General features: G+C 41.0%; 1 protein-coding gene across 1 annotated transcript; it reads right to left on the bottom strand.

Annotated features, from left to right (window-relative positions):
* Window positions 1–95: 95 nt before the first annotated feature.
* Window positions 96–7173, bottom strand: ostn (osteocrin). The gene is made up of 5 exons (XM_068704790.1): window positions 6314–7173; window positions 4574–4666; window positions 3003–3229; window positions 1455–1597; window positions 96–1372 (listed from the first exon to the last, which is right to left on the bottom strand). Exons 1-4 carry the CDS (start codon window positions 6365–6367, stop codon window positions 1513–1515), a joined length of 459 nt encoding a protein of 152 aa, XP_068560891.1. The 5' UTR covers window positions 6368–7173; the 3' UTR covers window positions 96–1372; window positions 1455–1512.
* Between the last annotated feature and the right edge of the window lie 15547 nt (window positions 7174–22720).

The raw sequence follows: 22720 nt of genomic DNA, 5'->3' as shown, positions 1-22720 counted from the left end.
TGTTTGTAGTCTGAAGAGCTGAAACAATGAGTGGATTAATCATGAGCTAAAGCTGCATTCTCTCTAGTGGCCACCAGGGGGCGACTCCTCTAGCTCTAGTTAAGCTAATAGAACTGCGGTTATATAAATACATTCATTTAAAGATGACGGACTCGTTCAGCAGATCATTTCTCTTTATTAAGCACAGTCAAAGTGGAGGCAGTGAGAAGCGTTTCAAACAGGATCCGGACTCAAAGTGAACCTCTCGCTGACCACGACGTCTCCACAGCAGCAGGACTCGTACTGGACCTCCGGCTCACTGCTGAAGGTTCACGTCCTCCAGTAACGTGCTGATGCAGCACTCGTGTGAACCTCAACCCGCTGGGTCTAAAGGCTGACAGGAAGTTGTTGTTCATGATGTTTTTAAAGGATTCATTTGTTTTTGTTTTTCTTCTATAAAATGTACGGCTTTAATCTTAGAACATTCCCTCATTTATTTATTATTTTATTTTTACCGTCTGAGATACGAGGCGTGTTCGTCTCTTTCAGTTTCACAGATGTTTTTCTTTGCTTTGGACAGAGCCATGTTAGCCGTTTGCCCCTGCTTTCAGTCAGTATGCTAAGCTAGGCTAACCACTTCCTGTTTACAGTTTAGTCAGTAGTACTTCCTGTGTAAACCAGCTTTCTTGTTTTCCAGATTTAAATCTTTTCTCTCTCAAAGGAAGTCGATACGTGTTTTAAATTTTAACATTTTAAAGATGCAGTTCCTCTAATGACCACTAGAGGTAAACTAACAGATTGGGCTTTAACATTCTAAATGTACGGAGCGGGTCGGTCCAGTTCTCGTGTCCCGGTGCCGTGGAGATGTCTCTCAGCGCGTCGTCCTGCCGTCAAACAGACCTGCTGCTGCAAAACAAAAACGACTCGAGTGAAGTCGTGTCAGATGTTCGGCGTCGAGGCGTCGAAGCCTCCAGTCAAAGTCACAGGAGGGACGGGGATGATGCATTCAGGGGACAACGGTCACGACGCTTCAGTTCAGAAAGAATCTGTTACAAGTTCTGCTTTCTAGATTATACTTCAGTAAAAGTACAAAGTATTGGCATCAACATGCAGATTAAGCTGTTTCAGATACAAGTACCACAAACGTTTACTTAAGTACGTTACTTGAGTAATTTACCAAATTTAAATGCTGTAAAAAAAAAACAGCTGTTTATTCATGAAATTATAAATGAAACGTGAAATATATGATTATTATAATATATAATCTTATGAAGTTAATCTTTCATTAAACCATCATTAAACATTCATAGCTGTGTAGGGGGGGGATCCAGGTGAAGTGAAGGTGGATGATTGACAGGTGGTGGGCGTGTTTCATGCATCTGTGGTGATTCCTCTGCAGAGACAGACAGACAGAGAGGCGTTCAGGGACCATTTCAGTGTTTTTTTTAAGGACTGAGTTGACTGCAGTATCGTACCTGTCCAGAGGAGGGCGCTGTGGAGGAGGGGCGGGCTGTCACAGAGAGGGGGCGTGGCCTATCCGCGACTGTTTGGTAGACGACTCATTCCGATCCGGTCGATGGGAGGATTGACTCGTCGCCGCGGCAACTCCACAACCTTGCTGAAAACACAAGAATGATATTATGACATCATTAATGATTAGTAAGGCTTGACCGTGGTCTGGAGATAGGAAGGAGCTGTTCCTTTCACTGCCCTGTATTCTAGCACCAGAGTCTTAAACTGGATGAGCTCTTACAGGGAGCCAGTGTAGAGAACGGAGAAAGGAAGTTGTGTGGGAGAACTTGGGGCGATTGAACACCAGGCGAGCTGCGGCTTTCTGGACAAGCTCCAGAGGTCTGATGGCCGACGCCGGGGCTCCGGTGAGTAGAGAGTGTCAGTAGTCCAGGCGGGAGATGACAAGAGCCTGGATGAGAACCTGCTCCGTCTCGTCAGTGAGGAAGAGGAGAATCCTCCTGATGTTGTAGAGCAGGAATCTGCAGGAGCGTGTGACGGATGAGATGTTTGCCGAGAACGACAGTTGGTCATCCAGGGTCACACCCAGGTTCCTCGCAGTCCGAGTCGGCGTCACCACGGTATCATCAATGGTGATGGACAGGTCCCGGTTTTGTCCAGGTTGAGCTTGAGGTGGTGTGTCGTCTCCACTTGGGTGTCATCGGGGGGAAATGACAAGACCAGCTGGGTGTCATCGGCATAACAACGGTAGGAGAAGTCATGCGAGCGAATAACAGAACCCAGAGATGTTGTGTAGAGCGAGAAGAGAAGGGGGCCCAGGACTGAACCTTGAGGAACCCCCGTAGTCAGCATGCGTGGTTCCGACACGGCCCCCCTCCAGGTCACCTGGTAGGATCGACCCGTCAGGTAGGATGCAAACAGGGAGAGTGCAGAGCCTGAGACGCCCATCCCCTCGAGGGTGGAGAGGAGGATCTGATGGTTCACAGTGTCAAACACCGCAGACAAGTCCAGGAGAATCAGGACAGAGGAGAGAGAGTCTTTGCTTGATGAAGTCTGGCTTGAAAAAGTTGCCCTGTTGCCTTTGTTCGGCCGACGCTTGGAAGCTTCCAACCACAGCAGTGGTTAAGTACAGGTACCTACTGATTGCTCAGGATTGACCAGGTGAAACCTAATTCACACCTTCCTTGCAGAGACAGGAACTACAAAAGTATTGACGCTGAAGCAGCCGAGGTACAGCTAATAACAGCTAGTAAGAGCAAGAACAATGTACTCAGTCTATTCTAGGTGAGTCAGTAGTTCAGTATCCCTCCAGAAGACAAATACACTATTATGACATCTTTAATGTCAGACTGCTTCATGACATTCTTCCAACATATACTCTATAACCAAATAATGACAAAGTTAGTGTCACTAAATGTGGGCTGGAGGAGTTGAAGTCAGTTCTCAGAGATGGAACACGTGAAGAAGAACAAGAGGACCCAAAGACTCGCACGGTTCCTAAAGTTCAGGTTGTTCGTTGACTTGAGTATTAAAGACGCAGCTTGTCATCCTACCTTTGCTTGGCTCCTCCCTGTTTGGTCTCCATGGAGCTAACCGACAGGCGGTCCAGCGGGGCGTTGGTGCCGGAGAAGCTCCTCTTCCTCTTCGGCTCCATCACGTCATTCTCCATCCTCACCAGGTCGTCCAACCGGAGCAGCTTCGTCGTCAGCTCCTCCCCCGCCTTAACCCCTCCGGCACCAGACCAGAGAACGAAGGCCCTCGAGGCGGGCCGGACTACACGCTGGAACACAAGCACAGGATGGGACGAGGATATGAACACAACGTTCTCATCTCAACCTTTAACCTTTCCTTAAAGTAACTCCATCTAGAGGATCAGGTCTACACTGAGACCGGTTCACACAGAGGATCGGGACTACACTGAGACTGGTTCACACAGAGGATCGGGTCTACACTGAGACTGGTTCACACAGAGGATCGGGACTACACTGAGAGTGGTTCATATAGAGGATCAGGTCTACACTGAGACCGGTTCACACAGAGGATCAGGACTACACTGAGACCGGTTCATATAGAGGATCAGGTCTACACTGAGACTGGTTCACACAGAGGATCGGGTCTACACTGAGACTGGTTCATATAGAGGATCAGGTCTACACTGAGACTGGTTCACACAGAGGATCGGGTCTACACTGAGACTGGTTCACACAGAGGATCTTGAGTGTGTAGTTCTGGTCTCCTCCTCTTTATTTTCATGAGGGAGTCTCCGTACAGAAAACATTGAGCTCAGCAGAGAGGAGGCCACCCTGCTCCTCTCCTCCTGTGTTCCTCCGTCAGGACCTCGTTGTGAAGCGTCTCTGACCTCAGACCCCCGACAGCCAGCGGCTCCTGACTTCCTGTCCGCCCGCTGCCTCCGATGAGTCACAGGATCGCGTGTCGTCCAGACTAAACAGAACTCCGCTCTGACGATGGTGCGCCGTGTGATGCCGGTCTCTGAGGGGCCCTCTGAGGGAGGGGCCGTTGGTTTTGGCCCTGGGGGTGATTTGATAGGACTCGATGTGATCCTGATCCCAGACTCATTGTGCTGCGTCAGAACAAGACCAGGTCTACTGTCTCGTGAGTGATGTGCCGTACTTCAGTAAATACACTCTCAGAAGTGAAGGTGCTCATAGAACCATGTAGGGTTCTTCAGCTTGTCCCTGCTGGTTCCTGGTGGAACCTTTCATCTCTGAGGGTGTGCTGGTGTTCTAAAGAGCTAAACTGCTTCATTAAGAACAAACGGGTTCATCAGAAGAACCCATTGGAACCCTTATTGTAAATGTAGAACCAAAAGTAACGTGTTATATCATAGTGTTATGATGTATTCATGTGTTCATCAATAATAATACTACATCATCATATATGTTTCAATCATCTGTGAAGTAACTAAAGGTATTAAAGTAATGGAGTGAAGTAAATGTACTCGAGTAGAAGTATAAAGTAGCACGACATGGAAACACAGAAGTGGAAGTACAAGTACCGACATCTTCACTGAGGTGTGTGTGTGTGTGTGTGTGTGTGTGTGTGTGTGTGTGTGTGTGTGTGTGTGTGTGTGGGTGGGTGGGTGGGTGGGTGGGTGTGTTCTGACCCGTGTCGGCTGCTGTTGGACTCTGAAGCCGTCGACGTGAAGCAATGTGATGATCATCAGACAGGAAACCAGCAAACAGCCACAGAACTGCATCTGAAACAATAACAATAATAACAACAATAATAATAATATCATTATTAATAATATTAATAATAACAACAACATGAGTCATCAGTCTCCTCACTCCAAAATACTTCACTGTCTTGTTTGAAATATAATATTTCATAACTGTCATATTTACGACGGTGTGTTTGAAGTCTGCTGAAGGATCTCAGACTTTCCCAGCTGCACCTGAACGCAACATGAGCCCCAAACGTTACTTATTAAACACTTTATTACGGTGCAATGTAACTAAGTACATTTACTCAAGTACTGTGGTTCAGTACTTGAGTATTTACATTTTATACTACTTTAAAGAACATCTCAGAGGTACATATTGTACTTGTACTACATCTCAGAGGTACATATTGTACTACATCTATCTGACAGCTTTAGTTACTTCACAGATTATGAATTATGAATAAACGATGATGTTTTATTATAGATTAAACATTAATCAGCAGAATAAAAAGTAAATAAAACATCTGAGGTGAGGAACACATTCATGCATCAATAATTAAACAATAATATATTTACCTGTAACTGAGTATTTTTACAGTGTATTGTTGTATTGCTAGTATTACTGCCACAGCTACACATTATGTACTATTTACTAGTTTTCAATGTGTACTGTTCAACGTATCACATTTTACTTGATACTTTATCCTCCGTCAACACTTGTAGCTCAGCTGGTGAAGCGTATTGTCCAGCAACATCGGCTAATTTTAGCGTTTTCCATCTCTGCAAATAAATGTCTTTTGACCGTCACGTGCACGCTCACTGACGTGCACGCTCCTGCATTCCCCTGCACACACACACACACACACACACACACACACACACACACACACACACACACACAGAAAGACTTGTTGTAAACGTCACACACATTCTTGATGATGCAGAAACGTCCGTGTACATCATCAAACACACACACACTCTCACACACACACACTCTCACACACACACACACACTCTCTAAAGGTGAACTGTTCACACCACTGCTGATGCTGACGTACTGCAGCTCTCATTCATGCACATGTGGATATAACACACACACACACACACACACACACACACACACACACACACACACACACTCACTCTCTGCAGCGTCCTCCTGTATATCCCAGTCTGCACCTGAACGCACCGTGGTGACCCTGTTGTGTGTGTGTGTGTGTTGTTCTCCTGAAGCAGACGGTGAGATGTAGCTTCAGAGGAGCAGCATTGAGCAGAGAGTGAGACTGAGCTAATGTGAAGGATCATGTTACATAATGACACATCTTAAAGGACAGCAACAGACAACAACGATGAAGAACCATCTTCATCCACCGATATTCATCCAGCAATGAGTTCACGCAAAGAAAGAAGCTTCAAGTGATCAAAATATTACAAATAGTATTCATCTGAAAAAAGACTAAATATGAACTTTTCACACTTTTTTAAAGTCATCTGCTTCAAAATTAAACTCCTGCAGGAACCTGAACCTGTGCACACCTGCATCACACACACACACACTCACACACACACACACACTCACACACACACACACACACACACACACACACACACACACACACACACACACACACACACACACACACACACACACACACACACTCTCTCTCTCTCTCTCCGTACCTTTAGTCTCTCAGGGTGTCCTGCGTCTCGTCTCTCGTCTTGTTGCCGCTTCATGTTCAGGTTTTATAGCAGCTGTCCGGGAATCTCTCGTCCAATTGGCAGCTTCCGCTCCCGTGACATCACTTCCTGCAGCTTCCCTACTTTTTTCCACATCCACATTTCATCATCAGGACCATTACCTGGTAATGAAACCTCCTGGGAGCAATCACACCTCCTCCTCCTCCTCCTCCTCCTCCTCCTCCTCAACCCTTCTCTGCTTCCTTACTTCCTCACACCTCTCCTCTCCTCTTGTCTCCTTTCCTCTCTCATTCTTTCAAATGAACACATTCTATCTCACACTGTGACGGTGCTTCATCATTTGATTTGTGTTGGAAATCATTGTCAGTGACGCTCACGTCTGATTCTTTAAATTCTGGTGAAAGAACAAAGATGGCGTCTGAGCAGAAGGACTCTAACACCACTCTGCTCCTCACTGTCTCTGTTTCAACTGTTTCAACTGTTGATTTAAACAAATGGAAAGTAAAGTAAAAACGTAAAGTACAAGTACCTCTAAGTTGTACTTAAGTCCAGGAGTGGAGCAAACATTGGGTTGAAGACGTCACAGTGAATCATGAGTTAAACTCTCGATGGTATTTTTTGGCTCTTTGTGTTGCCGTTGCTAGGGGCCACGGGGCCCCCTCCGGCTCCACCCGTCCCCTCATCGATGCTCCATTCATTCATTCATTCGTTCATTCATGGAGGTGGAGGATTGGGTCATTGAGAAAACACACCTGGGTTAATAACGGTAATGACGCCGCGGCTAACACGCTAATAATGACGGGAAATAATCACTCTGTCCGCTCAGCCGTTAATTAGAGACGAGCTCCTCTGGGTCAGGATGATGTCATGCTAACCCTCTGACCCCCCCCCCCCCCTCCCCCCCGTTGTTATGGAGACAGAGTACATGCTTTTTAAATACAGGTATGAATAGAGGCTCTCCTGAAGCATTGTGGGAAAGCTGTGATGACCCACAGCGTGAGGAAGATGATAACTTTGTACAAAAGAGTTTAGTCAGGTGTTGATTTTCATAAAAAACATGAAATGATGTCATTTTATCAACAAAAAGTGTAAAAAAAAAGCTGCTCTGTTAGCTGTTAGCGGCTCTGTTAGCTGTAGCAGATCTGTTAGCGGCTCTGTTAGCTGTAGCAGATCTGTTAGCAGCTCTGTTAGCTATTAGTGGCTGTGTTAGCTGTTAGCACCTATGTTAGCGGCTCTGTTAGTGGCTCTATTAGCTGTTAGCTGAGTGTATCTGAGGCTGGACCGCAGAGTTTGTTGCTAAAGTTTAAGCTCACATAACCTTCTATTTAGATGAGAATTAAAGAAGAGTCACAGGTGAGTCATGACTTTGACTCTCGTTCTTTTACTTTAAATTTGGACCAGCGCGGAACAACACAATGACACATAGCAACGGCTATGCAGAGGACATGCGGAGGATATGCGGAGGACATGCGGAGGAACATGCAGAGGAACATGTGAAGGAACATGGCTGATAAAGGTTAATTCAGAGGAACATGTGGATGAGATTTACTCTTAATGTTCATGGTGCTGAGAGGATGAACCCTTGAGCTTCTGGTGACCTGAGTCCTGCTGCTGATGCTGGTCTAAACCCGTCCACATCATAGTCCACAACATGGTCCACAACATGGTCCACAACATGGTCTACAACATGGTCCACAACATGGTCTACAACATGGTCTACAACATGGTCCACAACATGGTCTACAACATGGTCCACAACATGGTCTACAACATGGTCCATAACATGGTCCACATCATGGTCCACAACATGGTCCACAACATGGTCCACATCATGGTCCACAACATGGTCTACAACATGGTCCACAACATGGTCCACATCATGGTCCACAACATGGTCCACATCATGGTCCACAACATGGTCCACAACATGGTCCACATCATGGTCCACAACATGGTCCACAACATGGTCCACATCATGGTCCACAACATGGTCCACACAGTCAGTCCTGAGAACTGGTTTACATCACATCTGATAGACTAAGACTAACAGCTGGTTCTCCATTAAATCAAACCACTAAAGGTTTAATAATGAGGAGGTTTTAGAGCACTTAGTTAGTTACGTAATTATATAGCAAGTTAGTGAGTTAGTTACATACTTAGTTAGAAAGGTAGTTTAGTTAGTTAATTATATAGCTAGTTAGTTAATTAGTTAGAGAGTTAGTAAGTAAGATAGATAGTATGATAGATAATACATTAGTTAGGTACTTAGAAAGTTAGTGAGATATTTAGTTAGGTAATTATATAGTTTGTTTCTTAAAATGAAATTGAAGTTAGTTCATTAGTAAGGTAGATAGTAAGTTAGTAACGGTGTAAGTTATTAAGTTAGATACTTAGTTAATTAGATAGTAAGATAGATGGTTAGATGGTTATATAGTAAGATGTTAGTTAGTTAGTTAGTTAGTTAGTGAGTTAGTAAGATATATAATAAGATAGTTGATAGATAGTAAGATAGATAGTTAGTTAGTTAGTTAGTAGGTATATAGCTAGTGCAACAGTTAATTAAATAGTTAGTTGGATAGTTAGTAAGATAGATGCTTAGATAGGTAGTTTGTTTGTTCATTTGTTTTTTCGTTTGTTAATTAGTTAGTTAGTTAGTTAGTTAGACGGTTGGTAGGTTGGTTGGTTGGTTGGTAAGTTACTTACTTAGTCCCTCTTGGACTTTGGACCAGTTTTGAATACAGTCTTTTCGAATCCTTGTAAAAGAACCTGGAGATCCTCCAGAAACTCTAACTCTAACTAACTCTAACTCTAACTAACTCTAGCTAACTAACCCTAACTCTAACTAACACTAACTAACTAACCTTAACTCTAACTCTATCTCTTCTATGGTTCATAACAAGCAGAGACTTTAATCTGAGCCAATACAGAGACGTCTGTTCTCAAAGAGGAACAGAAAGAGTTGCTCATTGGTTTCCCTGCAGGATTTGACCCATTAGCCCTCCGGTCCTGGTCCTGGTCCTGGCAGTCCTGTTTACTCAGCAGTAACGTTGTAAAGACGACACCTGATGATTCTCAGAGGTCAGATGACTCACATCTCGTGAGCGAAGCTCCTCTCAGCCAAATCAGACCTGCAGGATTCCCCCCCGTCCTCCGTCTCCTCCAGCACCGCTGTGTTGACTCTGAGAGTTAACTCTGTGTGCTCAGACACAACGACATCCAACCTTGTTTCTCCCACTGCTAATTAGTAAGTCATAGTAAGTAATTAGTAAGTAATAGTAAGTAATTAGTAAGTAATTAGCTAAAATTATTCATTATAGTCGAGGACGTCTGTCTCTCTCCATCCATGTTGACTGCTGACTAGAGGGAAAACGTAAACGTCAGCGTCTGTCCATGGTCCATTTAGAGTCAAACAGACCATGAAGCAGGGGATGCTTTAGGGGTGGGGCTACACAGTGATTGACAGGTCTCTAATAGACCATAAAGCAGAGTATCTAAATGTAATAGAAATCATTGACATTATTCGTTGCCATGTGCTCTGAGCGCTTCCTGTTGGTTATTGAATTCTCTTTGCAACAGGAAGTCAAGAGAGTAACCTGCTGCTGTCTTAACGAACTGAGACATGAGACATTACATTACATCACATTACAGTCATTTAGCAGACGCTTTTATCCAAAGCGACTTACAATAAGTGCATCAACATTGGTAATCAAAAGAACTACTAGTCACCAGAAGTCATAAGTACATTTCCTTTTCCAAACAAGCATCTAAGAGCCTGAAGCAGAGCATAACTCAGAGCCAAAGTACAGAAACAAGAGAAACAGTTCGTGCTATAAGTAATACGAATACAATAAGTGCAACAAGCTAGTATGAAAACAATAAGTACTGAGTGGAAGGCTCAGGGTAGCACTTCCTGAAGAGGTGGGTCTTCAGCCTGATGAAAGATGGGCAGCGACTCTGCTGTCCTGACGTCAGTGAGAAGTTCATTCCACCACTGAGGGGCCAGGACAGAAAACAGACGTGACCGGGTCGATCGAGAGACAGAACAGTCTCTGGTTTGATTCTGCACACGTCTCCAGAGTGCCTTTTAGCACACTGCTTCAGCAACCGACGGTCTTTGAACGCCTCTCTCTTCACCTGATGTGGTCTACAGACGGAAACGGAGGCTTGTTTTGTGTGTCTGTGATAATGAAAGCTGGACAGGCCGAGGGAAAAGGAATTACAGTGCTGCTGGTGGTGTGGGGGGGAGCTCCCTCAAACCCCCATATACATGGTTCAGTCATCACTTCCTGGTTGTGACCGGGAGTCGACCCGTCCCACACACCAACACAACCCTCACCTGTGAAACACATCAGCTGCTGCCTGAAGCTCAAGGTTCACCCAAAACTGTTTCCAAACCAAACGGATCTGATCCACAATGAGCCTGAAGACCACATGAACCACAGAGAGAACAAGAGGAACCTTAAATTCACCTTGCACATTCCTGATCCCCAGAGGATACATCTTTAGAGGACAATGAGTGTTTCTGTGATGTGGTCCAGATGGAGCCAAGTTTATTTCTGCTTTATAAGCTGTTTCACATCACACACACACACACACACACACACACACACACACACACACACACACACACATCACCCTCATAATTACTGTGTGTGTCTCAATGAGCCGTGTGATTGGCCCATTACTGAGGAAACAAACAACGGGTTGCAGCTCAGAGGAAACACGCCTCTCTTCCCCCGGGAGTCAGTCAGAGATCCAGCTGGTTCTCTCTGAACATCCCTTCAAACTGGTCCTGGAGTTGAACCTTCAACCTGCAGGACCAGAAGCACAAACCAATCAAAAGTACATGTTGGTGTTTTAAGTGTTTGAGACGCTCTGATGCTCCACTGAAACATCCTTATTCAACTGCACAGTTCTTTCAAAGAACACACCTGCAGCTCCACCTGTAGCCACAAGGTGGCAGTACAAGAGTAGAAACATCAGAACCAGATCAGACCGCATGAACTCAGTATGGCGGTTCATGGTTTTACTGCTTTGAACCTGAAATAATACGAGGAATAAGATCTAATATATATTCTACAATAGCACTTATTAGAATCACACTATTCTAAGTGTTTGTGGGGAAAAGCAAGGCGAGCTTTATGTTGCTCATTTACATACATAACGTGCTTTACATAAAGATTAACAGGAAAATAAAGAGAAAGAACAAGAAGAAGAAATAAACCAATACACATCTAGAACTTCAACCAGAACCCCTAGAAACTCCTGAAAGATCCTTGAAACCTCAAGAACCCTTACAGTTTCCTTGTAGACCCCTGGAATCTCCTGAACCCGGTGAAGACCCTCATGAAACCCCTTGAATAACACCTGAGACTTTTAAAACCTCTGGAAACACATCTCATGTGTCGTCCACAGGAACCCATGGAAGTTCCTGAAGAACCCAGAGAACCTTATCAAGAAACTTCCTAAAAAAAAACAACCTCCCTTAACAACAACTTAGTTATCCAAAAGAACCCTACGGATCTCCTCAAGAACCAGAAACAAGAAATCGTGATCTCAAAAACTCATGAGATCTCTTCAAGAATCCTTGGAGCCTATTCAGGGTTCTCTAAAATGTCTTAGTGAACCCTGCAGAACCCCTGGATCAACCCTATCAAGAACCCCTGAAGCCTCAGTAAGAACCCAACTTTTCTTTGTAATAGAAACCATTTATGGATCCTTGTGAGCTACCTCTAGGACCTCTTAAGGACCCGTAAACCCTCCTTAAAGAACCATTAGAACTTTGTTTGGACTCCTGAAATTCCCCAAGAACCTCATTATGCATCAACTCATGAAACCTCTCCAACAAGCCCAGTGATGTCCACAGCTTTGGGATAAGAGTAATAAGATACTACGTCTTTAAAATCAGCTTCATGCCTGGGAACTGAAGAACCCGTGAGCTCATGTTTCATTTGTAGATCAGATGTTTGCTCCATATTAAATTAAATCCTTATCTAATGTTCACCATGAGTGATCGTCAGGGATGAACCAAACAACCTTTCTGTCTCTCGTGACTCGACTGACAGCAGTTACTCTTTCCTCATCTTTCACTGTGACATTTAATAACTGTTCTGTGGACCACTAATCTGTTTGATCAGACACTTTAAAAACTTGAGTTATCTCAGCGATGATCTGCCATCAGCGTCAGTCCCTTTAGAGAAAACATCTCTAAGTACGTCCGCCTGTCTGGTAATCTGACGTTGACACGCAGCGTCGGTTTAAGACTCGACAGTTTAAAGTCGAGTCGTGATGTCACAGACGTTAAAAGCGAACGTGACGCTGTCATCGGCGGGCGGTTGGCGGCTGCTGGCAGGAGATGAAGGCTGACGGCGGCCTCTGCCAGATTTCAGGGTGTTTGATGGACAGCGGCCCACCACCGCGGGGATTAGAAAGACGACACTGCTGCAAACACTCAGACGACGAACGGACGTTTAGAAATGTGTAGAATCAGCCAACATGAAACACGAGAGCAGCGTCTACACCTGCACAGGTACAGTCACTATGTTGTATCTTTGGGTAGTAATCTTAAGAACGGACCCCTAAAGAAACCTTGAACCCACTCAAAGAGCCCTAAAAACCCTCAGACCCTCAAGGAACTCACTAACAGACCTCACGAGGACCCCTGAAACTTGAAACCTCCTTAAGGGTTCCTGGTAACCTCTCACAAAATCCCTGAAACCTCCTCAAGAACTCCTGTGATTTCCACTTTGCCTGCATGAATCCAGTTCCACACATTTGTCATAATGCCCTCGGGCAAGGCACCAACATCCTGTAACCTTCACATCCCTGAGGATCACTTTCAGCCAGTTTCACACTGATTTTGACTTCCCGCCAAGGAAATCGACCTGCCGAGATCTGAATAAGAGAATCCATCACATCCGAGGTCTTCAGGGTTCACTCACTCCTAGTATCCAAACCGGGACATGAGCTGGACCTGGTCCACTTTGAACCGGTTCATACAGCGTCTTTCTATCGTACAAGACAAAGAGCTTTACAATCACACACACATTCATTCACTGACGCTGCTGTTGGTTCAGTGTCTCACTAAACGATGCAGACAAGACGAGCTGGGCATCAAACTACCAACCTCGTGACTAAAGGACAACCTGCTCCTCCTCCTGAGTCACATCCACCCCGTCATCTTAGTCTAGTGTGAGGCCCGTTCCATGTAGCCAGTCTAAGCAAGGCTGTATTTGTTCATCCCAACTGCTAGGCTAAGTGACAGGCTACCTCTTAGCATAACTGAGGCTAACTATCAGGTTAATTGTCAGGCTAACTGCTAGGCTAACTACTATGCTAACTGCCAGGCTAACTACTAAACTAACTGCCAGACTAACTGCCATGGTAACAGGCTAACTGCCATGGTAACAGGCTAACTGAGGCTAACTATCAGGCTAACTGACGGGCTAACTGCCATGGTAACAGGCTAACTGACAGGCTAACTACTATGCTAACTGCCTGGTTAACTAACATGAGTTGTTTACCCAGAGTTCTAGTAACACTGACTCAAAGAGAAAGCAATTATAAAACAAACAAAAAGTTAAATAATATGGTTTGTGATATCAAACATTTAGGCTAATTCTACATTAAATAAGTCCAAATATAAATTAACCCAATACTATGATAATTACTTCATAAATAGTTTACAGTACATTTGCAAATATTTTGATTTACCAGACATGCAGCATCTAAAATAACATTTAATGAGGTTATAAAAATACTTTTGTACATTCTAATCTTTGGTTGCTGCCTTCTGATTGGATTTCTATGAGCCAATCAGAGTGTTGCACATGATCTCTAGTGGACTGCTGCTGAAGAACAACACTCAAGTATCTTTGTACTTAATCCCGACTTGAATTAGTCTGACTGCATAAACTTGACTTGACTTTAATGGATCCGCTTTAACCCCGACTTCATTTGTTGAGTTCAATCAACTCAAGTTTTTGGACTTTAAGCCAGACTTTACTCTGAGCTGAGGTCTCATGACTAAACGTTGGTGACTACATTACATCACACAGATTAAAGGATTACCTCTCTGCAGCTGAGTATTGATCTGAGACCAACAAACTGCTGCAGGAACTCAATCTGACAACTTAATTCACTTATAAAGTCATTAGTGGATTGTAGTTAATGGGGTTTACACACACACACACACATACACATACACATACACATACACTCACACACACACACACACACACACACACACACACACACACACACACACACACACACACACACACACTCTGGATGTAGTTGACAGCAGGGTCCATCATAGGGATCAAACCTGTGAACCAGCCGTTCAAGGACACTTCAGCCTCTACTGTCACTATGTGTGTGTGTGTATGTGTGTGTGTGTGTGTGTGTGTGTGTGTGTGTGTGTCCTAGGATCACACTGTGAATACCAAGTCTCCACTGAAAACTGTCCAGAATCATTAATATTGATACCAATAAGTGTTATTATTGAAATGACGCGTGTGTGTGTGTGTGTGTGTGTGTGTGTGTGTGTGTGTGTGTGGGGGGGGGCTCATGATCGATGAGTCTGAGGCAGAATAAAAAGAAGAAGAGTATGAACTAGAAGATGAAGAAGAAGCATATTAAGAAGAAGAAGAGGAAGAGGAGGAAGAAGAAGACAGACTGTGAAGAGGAAGACCTGTCAATCACTGTGTAGCCCCGCCCCTAAATCATCCCCTCTTTATGGTCTGTGTGACTCTAAATGGAGCATAATGTACTAAATGAACATCATGCTGTATTGAAGAAGACTGTAAACTAGAGATTGAGACCATAAACTCATGTTTACAATGTTTACTGAGGGAATAAATCAAGAGAGAAGTAGAGTCATTTTAGACTAGACTTCTATACGACCAGAGGAGTCGCCCCCTGGTGGACACTAGAGAGAATGCAGCTTTAACACATGAAGCACTGGAGGTTCTCTCCTGGTTAGAACTAAGACGGAAAAGTCTGTATTGCACCTACATTGTCAATGCATTACAGCTTCCTTACCTTTCACAATAAAAGCCCCTAGACATGACAGCATATCGCTAAGAGGCAACTCAACACACTGGATCCTTTCAGATGTAAAAGCACAACGAGATGAAGTTCTGTTGACACTTTCAGAACCGGGGAATACAAATCCATTTTTCTGAGTTCCTTAAATTGTTTTTGTCTGTAAAAACTGGTGGAAAAAAACGTGTTTCATGTTATTAGAGGTTTATTGTTGTAATACTGATTTCAGCCACAAGAGGCTGAAGTTCACCACGACCTCATGTTCTAAATTATCTAAATGATCTAAATGTTCTAAATTATCTAAATGTTCTAAATGTTGTAAATAGAACTCAAAGCATTCAAGTTTTCTTCCAGCTGAGTTTTAGTTTACCAACACAATATATCTGTACCTGGTGTTCACAGAGTTATTGATGATCCTGACGATTAAAAAACAAGATGAAAAAAATAAAAGATTGTCCGTTTTATCAGCTGATCTGAATTCATAATCACAGGAGAGAAAAGTCTTTGGATCAAACTTAGAAAATGGATCTCTTTTTATTTTATTTATCTCATTTTTTTTTTACTTTTTTCGACATGCTATACTATGACGTTTTTATTACATTTTTATGACATACTATATTATGACATTTTCATTACACTTTTATGACACTTTTATACTATGCTATGACTTTTTATTACACTTTTATGACATACTATACTATAACTTTTTTATTAAACTTTCATGACATACTATACTATGACTTTTTTATTACATGTTTATGACATACTATACTATGACTTTTTTATAAAAACATTTCGACATACTATACTATGACTTTTTTATTACACATTTATAACATACTATACTATGACTTATTTTATTAAATTTTTATGACATACTATACTATGACTTTTTTATTACATTTTTATGACATACTATACTATGCCTTTTTTATAAAAAAAAATTTAAATACTATACTATGACATTTTTTATTACACTTTTTCGCCATACTATACTATGACTTTTTTCTAAAAACATTTCGACATACTATACTATGACTTATTTTATTACATTTTTATGACATAATATATTATTACTTTTTTTATGAAAACATTTTGACATACTATACTATGACTTTTATTACACATTTATATATTTATTACATTTTTATGACATACTATACTATGCCTTTTTTTCTTAAATTTTTTTGAAATACTATACTATGACTTTTCAAAAAAAATTCTACATACTATACTATGACTTATTTTATTACACTTTTATGACATACTATAATATTACTTTTTTATTACATTTTTATGAAATGCTATATTATGACTTTTAAAACTTTTTCGACATAGTGTACTATAACTTTTGATTATTATGACTTTTTTATGATATTTCTTTGACATGCTATACTATGACTTTTTTTATTACATTTTTATGACATACTATACTATGACTTATTTATTACATTTTTATGACATACCATACTATGCCTTTTTTATTAAATTTTTTCGACATACTATACTATGACATTTTTTATTACACTTATGACATACTATACTATGACATTTTTTATTAAACTTTTATGACATACTATACTATGACTTTTTTATGAAAACATTTCGACATACTATACTATGACTTTTTTATTACACATTTATAACATACTATACTATGCCTTTTTTTATAAAAAAATTTTGACATACTATAACATTACTTTTTTATTACATTTTTATGACATGCTATATTATGACTTAAAACTTTTTCGACATACTGTACTATAACTTTTTTTATTACATTTTTATGACATGCTATAGTATGACTTTTTAAAACTTTTTTGACATACTATAGTATGACTTATTCTATTAAATTTTTATGACATGCTATATGACTTATTTTATTACATTTTTATGACATACTATACTATGCGTTTTTTTATTACATTTTTTTGACATATTATACTATGACATTTTTTATTACACTTTTTCGCCATACTATACTATGACTTTTTTCTAAAAACATTTTGACATACTATACTATGACTTATTTTATTACATTTTTATGACATAATATATTATGTTTTTTATTACATTTTCATGACATGTTATACTATGACTTTTTATGACATTTCTTTGACATACTATACTATGACTTATTTATTTAACTTTTATGACATACTATACTATGACTTATTTTATTACATTTTTATGACATACTATATTATGTTTTTTTATTATATTTTCATGACATGTTATACTATGACTTTTTATGAAATTTCTTTGACATACTATACTATGACTTATTTATTTAACTTTTATGACATACTATACTATGACTTATTTTATTACACTTTTATGACATACTATACTATTACTTTTTTATTTAACTTTCATGCCATACTATACTATGACTTTTTTATTATATTTTCATGACATACTATAATATTACTTATTTTATTACATTTTCATGACATACTATACTATGACTTATTTATTTAACTTTTATGACAAACTATACTATGACTTTTTTATAAAAAAGAATTCAACATACTATATTATGACTTATTTTATTACATTTTTATGACATATATTATGACTTTTTTATAACACTTTTATGACATACTATACTATGACTTTTTTATAAAAACATTTCGACATACTATACTATGACTTATTTTATTACATTTGTGTGACATACTATACTAAGACTTATTTATATTTCTTTGACATACTATACTATGACTTTTTTATTACATTTTTATGACATACTATACTATGCGGTTTTTTAAACATACTATACTATGACTTTTTTATTACATTTTCATGACATGTTATACTATGACTTTTTATGACATTTCTTTGACATACTATACTGACTTATTTATTTAACTTTTATGACATACTATACTATGACTTTTTTATAAAAACATTTCGACATACTATACTATGACTTATTTTCTTACATTTTTTTGACATACTATACTATGACTTATTTTATTACATTTTCATGACATGTTATACTATGACTTTTTATGACATTTCTTTGACATACTATACTATGACTTATTTATTTAACTTTTATGACATACTATACTATGACTTTTTTTATTACATTTTTATGACATACAATACTATGACTTATTTTATTACATTTTTATGACATACTATACTACGACTTATTTTATTACATTTTCATGACATGTTATACTATGACTTTTTATGACATTTCTTTGACATACAATACTATGACTTATTTTATTACATTTTTATGACATACTATACTATGACTTTTTTATTACATTTTTATGACATACTATACTATGACTTATTTTATTACACTTTTATGACATACTATACTATTACTTTTTTATGATATTTTTATGACATGCTATATTATGACTTTTTATTAAATTGTTATGACATACTATACTATGACTTTTTTATAAAAACATTTCGACATACTATACTATGACCTTTTTATATTTTTTTATGACATGCTATACTATGTTCTCATGTCTAGGGGCTTTTATTGTGACAGGTAAGGAAGCTGTAATGCATTGACAATGTGGGTGCAATAAAGACTTTTCCGTCTTAGTTCTAACCAGGAGACGACCTCCAGTTCTTCACGTGTTAAAGCTGCATTCTCTCTAGTGTCCACCAGGGGGCGACTCCTCTGGTTGTATAGAAGTCTAGTCTAAAATGACTCTACTTCTCTCTTGATTTATTCCCTCAGTAAACATTGTAAACATGAGTTTATGGTCTCAATCTCTAGTTTACAGTCTTCTTCAATACAGCATGATGTTCATTTAGTACATTATGCTCCATTTAGAGTCAAACAGACCGTAAAGCAGGGGATGATTTAGGGCGGGGCTACACAGTGATTGACAGGTCTTCCTCTTCACAGTCTGTCTTCTTTTTTTTCTTCCTCTTCTTCTTCTTAATATGCTTCTTCTTCATCTTCTAGTTCATACTCTTCTTCTTTTTATTCATGTTATGACCCTTTGGAGGGACCCGACCCCTATGTTGAGACCCACTGGACTGAACTAGGTAATTATATAGAGGACAGTAAAATAAATGCACATCTTTCTTCATGAGTGTTTTCTTTTTTTTACTATACTTTATCCACTAATAGTTCTAGAAATCTCCAAAACCTGAACAAACAAATCCAGAACTATCGACTGGAGGAACGAGAGGAAACATTTGGGTGAAGTGACTGTTTAGACCCGTCATGTCTCAACTGTGTGTGTGTGTGTGTGTGTGTGTGTGTGTGTTATTGGCAGGTATCTGAGGACCTGATTGGTGCCAGCGGCCCCCTGCGATGGAGAAACTGAGGCGGCAGCGTTTTGATTGGTTAATTTCGCTCTGGCCTGGTTCACTGCTGGACACTGCTACTGAACACACACACACACACACACACACACACACACACAGAATTTTACTTCTGTACTTGTGTGGACCGTCTAAACGTAAACCCTTGAGCGTCTCTGTGAAGAAGTGAGAACTGAACTAGATGATCTCATTATTATACTCTTATGTTACCGCCACGTTGTTACCTGCCACGTTGTTACCTGCCACGTTGTTGCCGCCACGTTGTTGCCGCCACGTTGTTACCGCCACGTTGTTTCCGCCACGTTGTTGCCGCCACGTTGTTGCCGCCACGTTGTTGCCGCCACGTTGTTGCCGCCACGTTGTTGCCGCCACGTTGTTGCGCCACGTTGTTGCGCCACGTTGTTACCGCCACGTTGTTACCGCCACGTTGTTTCCTGCCACGTTGTTTCCTGCCACGTTGTTTCCGCCACGTTGTTGCCGCCACGTTGTTGCCGCCACGTTGTTGCGCCACGTTGTTGCGCCACGTTGTTGCGCCACGTTGTTGCGCCACGTTGTTACCTGCCACGTTGTTTCCTGCCACGTTGTTGCCGCCACGTTGTTGCGCCACGTTGTTGCCGCCACGTTGTTGGCGCCACGTTGTTGGCGCCACGTTGTTGGCGCCACGTTTTTGCGCCACGTTGTTGCCGCCACGTTGTTGCCGCCACGTTGTTGCGCCACGTTGTTGCCGCCACGTTGTTGCCGCCACGTTGTTGCCGCCACGTTGTTGCGCCACGTTGTTAGGTCATTATCCACACAGTCACCTCCTCGAGTGTCCACATGTCTTAATGTCTTAAACACGTTCTGGAGGAAGATCATCACGGTGTTGGTCGGGGATGACTCAGCCCTGATCTGCTGGATACACATTTAATCCTGCAGGTACGCTCAAAGTACACAGACAGGTATGTAAACATTTGTACTCACAGTGGAATCCAGGATTCTTATTTTTTTTAAAGGAAACTTGCACCTCTTTCCATCACATTGTTTTGACATATAACTAAGAAACACATCAAACATTACTACTGTCCCTGAATAGTTGGGCTTCTTTTTACTACTAGTACTACTACTGTTACTGTGACGACCAGCGTCTGCTGGCTCGCCGGTTGCCCCTTCAGGCTTGGCTGCTGTTCAGACACTCGCTGTTTGGTTTAGAGACACAACAGCCACCAACAGTCCTGCTCTCAGCCTTTCTACTCCGTGTTTGGGTGCTTTTGAGGCGGCTGCTGCATTCGGTCTTTCAGGGGATAACGTGTGTGTGTGTGTGTGTGTGTGTGTGCGCGTGTGTGCGTATTAGAGGTTTCTTGGACTTACAAGACTGCGGTCACCCTCAGAGGACCACGATTTGTCCCCTCATGACATTAAAGAGTCTGATTCTTCTGATCTTCATGGATGCTGACAGAGAAGAGAATTATCATGAAGTTTTAACATTTTTAAATCCCATCTGTCAAACAACAAATGCAGATTTACAACCATATTCTTGCTTTACGAATATTTTCCATCAACAGAGGATTATCTATTTTTTAAATCTAAAAGGTCCCTCCGCCAGAGAACGTTGAGTCTAATCTAATAAGTCTTTATCTGTTGCTAACCTCAATAAATAATGTTATAGTGAACAATTCAGATTGATTTCTCCCTGTTGAAATGATAACTGCATTATGTTTTGTACAGGTGGCAACCGGTTCTCTCGAGTGAAGTCAGAGCTTCATGAGTTAAAGCTGCATTCTCTCTAGTGTCCACCAGGGGGCGACTCCTCTGGTTGTATAGAAGTCTAGTCTAAAATGACTCTACTTCTCTCTTGATTTATTCCCTCAGTAAACATTGTAAACATGAGTTTATGGTCTCAATCTCTAGTTTACAGTCTTCTTCAATACAGCATGATGTTCATTTAGTACATTATGCTCCATTTAGAGTCAAACACACCATAAAGAGGGGATACTTTAGGGGCGGGGCTACACGCTGATTGACAGGTCGACACCAGAGATGTATACGCCGTCTCTACGTCACTCCTCCTCAGTCCAGATATGGTCACTTCCTGTTTACTGGTTGCGCAAAAAACCAAGATGGTGACGGTTGTAATTCAAGATGGTGACGGCGAAATCTCCATAGTCAAGGCTTCAAAACATCCACAAACCAATGAGAGTCATGAAGACTACGTCCTCTTCTTATAAACTGTGGTTTCATCAAATAGCAGACAGAACGTTACATTTTCCTGGGTTCTCTCCTATTCGTACACTTCAGCCTCTAGGGGGCGCTAGCTTCATATTGTCGGTCTGTTGCTTTAATGACTGAAAAGTCACTGGTTCTCGCACACGCTGAGATATTTTGGGCTCTTTTGGGGACATTAACCGCTGTGTTAAATCGAGCCGTCTTATTGCAAAGCTCTAATATGGAAGTAATGAAAAGTTGTGTGATCAGATTTTAGATTTAGAGTTGTTGGTTTTGCTGGATTCCTGTTGGGATTAAACCAGATTAGTTTGTGGAGTGGAGAGAACCTGCTGAGAGAACAACCAACCAGTCAGTCAGTCCACGACCTCAACCTGCTGCTGCTTCACTTGGTTCTGAAGGGTGGAGGGTCCAGTTGGTGCCTTGCTCAAAGACATTCCAGTCTGTAGTCCTAAAACCAGGAGCTGGTTTAAGACCCAACATAACAACAAAGAGACACAAAATGACCACAAACATTAAACGTCTAAAAACTAAACTAAAAACTAAATATAGATACAAAACAACTACAAAGAGACACAAAACGACCACAAAGAGACACAAAATAACTACAAAGGGATGCAAAAATATATGTGAACCAACCACAAAGACAACAACTACAAAGAGATGCAAAAAGACCACAAAGAGACACAAAACGACCACAAAGAGACACAAAACGACTACAAAGAGACACAGAAAGACCAAAAAGAGACACAAAAAGACCACAAAGAGACACAAAACGACTACAAAGAGACACAAAATAACTACAAAGAGATGCAAAAATGTATGTGAACCAAC

This window comes from Cebidichthys violaceus, unplaced genomic scaffold (genome assembly GCF_023349555.1).
Source record: "Cebidichthys violaceus isolate CVI_PGR_0920_01 unplaced genomic scaffold, fCebVio1.0.p SCAF_1, whole genome shotgun sequence".
Lineage (NCBI taxonomy): Eukaryota > Metazoa > Chordata > Actinopteri > Perciformes > Stichaeidae > Cebidichthys > Cebidichthys violaceus.
This window is presented reverse-complemented; position numbering and strand designations above follow the sequence as displayed.

Coding starts and splice junctions, on each gene's coding strand:
- ostn (XM_068704790.1), bottom strand. CDS start 6,367: ATGAAGCGGCAACAAGACGAGAGACGAGACGCAGGACACCCTGAGAGA. Junction 4,667..6,313: donor GACACCCTGAGAGACTAAAG/GTACGGAGAGAG, acceptor TTATTGTTTCAG/ATGCAGTTCTGTGGCTGTTT. Junction 1,598..3,002: donor CAGGGAGGAGCCAAGCAAAG/GTAGGATGACAA, acceptor TTGTGTTTTCAG/CAAGGTTGTGGAGTTGCCGC.